We start from the raw sequence: 2920 nt of genomic DNA on the forward strand, positions 1-2920 counted from the left end.
CTAGGGAGGTTAAGACAGGCAGATCCCTATAGCCTGCTGCCCAGTCATTATAGCCAAATTGGAAGGCCTTAATCACTGAGAGACCCTATTGAAGAAACAAAAGAAAACACCATTGTGTACAGGCCCCAAGAATAGACATCCCTGGTTGTCATCTAGCTTCCACATGCAGAACATACATAAGTGTATATACACAAACACATGCATGTGCACACAGGTGACCCTCACAACATGAACATGTACATATACAAACACCTGCACTTCAAAAGCATTGCCTATAATTTTTGTTGCATGACTGGACTTACATAATCCACTTTTCCTTCCATATTCTAAATTGTCTTAAATTACTTTGGACTGCTCAAACATTTAAATCCCAGAACTTCTCCTCCACAAAAGCACACAGATGAGAAAATCTGGCGGTTTTTGCCATAGTCAAAAGTAAAGTCAGATGAAAAATATTTGCTAGTTTTTATTTTGTCCAATAACATTTAAACACCCACTCCTTCAGCAACTGGGAAACAATCCAACCACGAGACTAATACGTGCGTGACACACAGTATTGAAACACTGAACCTTTATGGACAAAATAACAATTACTCAAAACGTGAAACGCCTCTGACTTTTCTTGTATCTGGCAACACGTTAGGATTCACGGCTTCTTCTTCGTCCTCGTTTGACAACAGCAACAAACTCCAGGCGCTGAATGTTTCTCATCACCAGGGAGAGCTGGTCAAGGAAAGTGTTGATGGAAATTCTGAAGAGGACAGGGTCTTCAGTAGTCCACCTACTGAAATTGAGAGAAAGAAGCACTGTCAGGAAAATGATGAGGGACCTGTTCAGGTCCACCACGCTGTGCCTTCCCGCTTACATTAAATCCACCAATATCTCCATTAGGGCACCCCTAGAATGCACACTGCCTCCCAACCCTGAGGTACCCCTACTCCAGACTTTAGGAATACTGACACAGACAAGATACTGTCATTCACTGTGAGCTCCTGCTGAACCATCACTTGCTGGCGACGGGAATTGGAGACCAGGGATCTGCGGGCCATGTCTGCCTCCACTGCAGACCTGAAAGGCACTGTTACAGAGCTGGGAGGAGATAAGGTTAAGGTACCATCCACTACTTCGTTTCCCTTTGCCTGGATACACTTCCCTAGGCCTGCCTGGCAATGAGCGCTCCTGCCACCCGAGCCCAATCACCTCCTACCTCCCCAGTGGTTCGGGTCTTCTATACACTTCAGCCTCTAAGGCTAGGAGTCTCCTTGTCCTGTCAGGATGTCAACTGCTGCACTGGACTGTCCACACTACACCCACCTGTCCTTTCCCTAGTCATCTGTGCCCTGTGCCCCGTGCCCCGAAAGCCTTCCACGGAAGTTTTAGCCTCCCTATGATTCAGTGGCCCCTGCCAAGGGTCTCTTAGGAAAGGATACAACTCCAGGAGTCGATTTCCAGTTGTTGATGCAGTATCTCCGCTGGGTCCAGGGACAAGTGGTGGCTGCTCGCTGTGGGGAACGACAGCCGCCTCTTCAGCGGCTGCACCGGACCCTACAGGACTCCCTGGGCTGGGGCTGCCTGGAGCAGCCTGGCAACCAGGAGCAGCTGGGCTACTGGAATCTTGTGGGCCACTCTGAGGGGAGCTGCCATGGTCACCTTCGGTCGCCGAACTTTGAGAGCTAGCCTGGCCTTCGGGTGCTTGAGGACTCTGGTGCCCATCCTCGCCTTCTTCAGCCCCTGCTCTCCCATCTATGCCCCCATCAGGGTCCTGCATGACTACTCTGGCTTTCCCCTCAGCACCCTAACCCCTGCCACTAACACATCCGGACCACTCACACTCGGCCGAGAAAAGGGAGTTCTTGTGCCAAGTGCAGCGGGTTTATACAGAGAACAGCACGTGAGGCCCACTGCGCATGTGCAAACAAGATCTCGCGAGGATTGGTTCCCTGCTAAACTAGCGTTCCGTTCTGTTCAGATTTGCGTGCGTGAGCGCGCCCCGCGGGCGGGTGTGCGTGCGTCTCTGAGAGCCCACAAAGTACAGCTCGCTCACACAGCTCCTTCCTTGCGGGATATATGGGACTCTCCAATATATGTTTCTTCCAACTGCCCCACCCATGAGCGGCACTGATCCCAGCAAGCTAGCTGCCAGGGAAGCTCAGCCCAGCAGCAGGAGTGGGTGGGTGGTTACCTGGGTATTCAGAGTGCAAGCTGACTGACCAGTGTCCCGAACACCCTGACATGTCAGGACCCTGCTATGATGGTTCTGCCTGGACCCACAACACCCTCATACACAATTCAGTGCTCTTCAGCTGGGCATGGCCTAGTGATATTGATTAGTGTGACTCAAAGAGTAAGCTCATCACAGCCCTTGATTACTGTGATCCACAAGCAGGGTGGGCTTATAGAAACCACCTGTCATGGCAGCAGCCTCTGTTTGGAGCCCAGCACACAAGCTCGCCCTTTGTCATGTGAAAGAGTTGTATTTACACTCTCAGTGAAGCCAGGAGTGCTTTCAGGGGTAGAGCTTCCCCTGTGTTTCCCTCCTGCGGGGGGGGGGGGGGGGGGGGGAGGGACGGGTTGTCTGCTCAGTTGTGTTTCCTGCTTGGAGGCATTCAGGTGGTGAGGGACTGTGGGTTCCTGTTAGGTGTGTAAGAAGGGTGAGCAACCATGCAGGCCGAAGACCAAGATGCTGCTGCTGCTGCTGCAGTTGGGGATGAAGGAAGAGGATACTCTGCTATGTCCTGCAGCCACAGAATCAACCATTGTCTTGTTGGCATCTGAGAGGTAGGAGCCTGAGTCTATGGTCCCCTACCATACTCAGAGGTCTTCATATCCCTGCCATGTGTGGAGATACCCTATCAGGGTCCAGAGGGCATGGTGGGCCAGTACCCAGAGGACATTCTTTGCTAGGCCTGTGTGGACATCC

General features: G+C 51.8%; 1 protein-coding gene across 1 annotated transcript; it reads right to left on the minus strand.

The window, feature by feature from the left end:
• Positions 1-450: 450 nt before the first annotated feature.
• Positions 451-1904, minus strand: LOC114706176 (EKC/KEOPS complex subunit LAGE3-like). Its single transcript, XM_028888465.2, has 3 exons — positions 1431-1904; positions 961-1089; positions 451-784 (listed from the first exon to the last, which is right to left on the minus strand). Exons 1-3 carry the CDS (start codon positions 1766-1768, stop codon positions 640-642), a joined length of 612 nt encoding a protein of 203 aa, XP_028744298.1. The 5' UTR covers positions 1769-1904; the 3' UTR covers positions 451-639.
• Positions 1905-2920: the final 1016 nt, after the last annotated feature.

The sequence above is a fragment of the Peromyscus leucopus genome, chromosome X, assembly GCF_004664715.2.
Source record: "Peromyscus leucopus breed LL Stock chromosome X, UCI_PerLeu_2.1, whole genome shotgun sequence".
Lineage (NCBI taxonomy): Eukaryota > Metazoa > Chordata > Mammalia > Rodentia > Cricetidae > Peromyscus > Peromyscus leucopus.

What these genes read in the sequence shown, in the direction of transcription:
- LOC114706176 (XM_028888465.2), bottom strand. Translation starts at nt 1,768, where the DNA reads ATGCAGGACCCTGATGGGGGCATAGATGGGAGAGCAGGGGCTGAAGAA. An exon ending in GGAAATCGACTCCTGGAGTT is followed by an intron (nt 1,090 to 1,430) that starts GTATCCTTTCCT and finishes ATCTCCTCCCAG; the next exon opens with CTCTGTAACAGTGCCTTTCA. An exon ending in AATGACAGTATCTTGTCTGT is followed by an intron (nt 785 to 960) that starts GTCAGTATTCCT and finishes TCTCAATTTCAG; the next exon opens with TAGGTGGACTACTGAAGACC.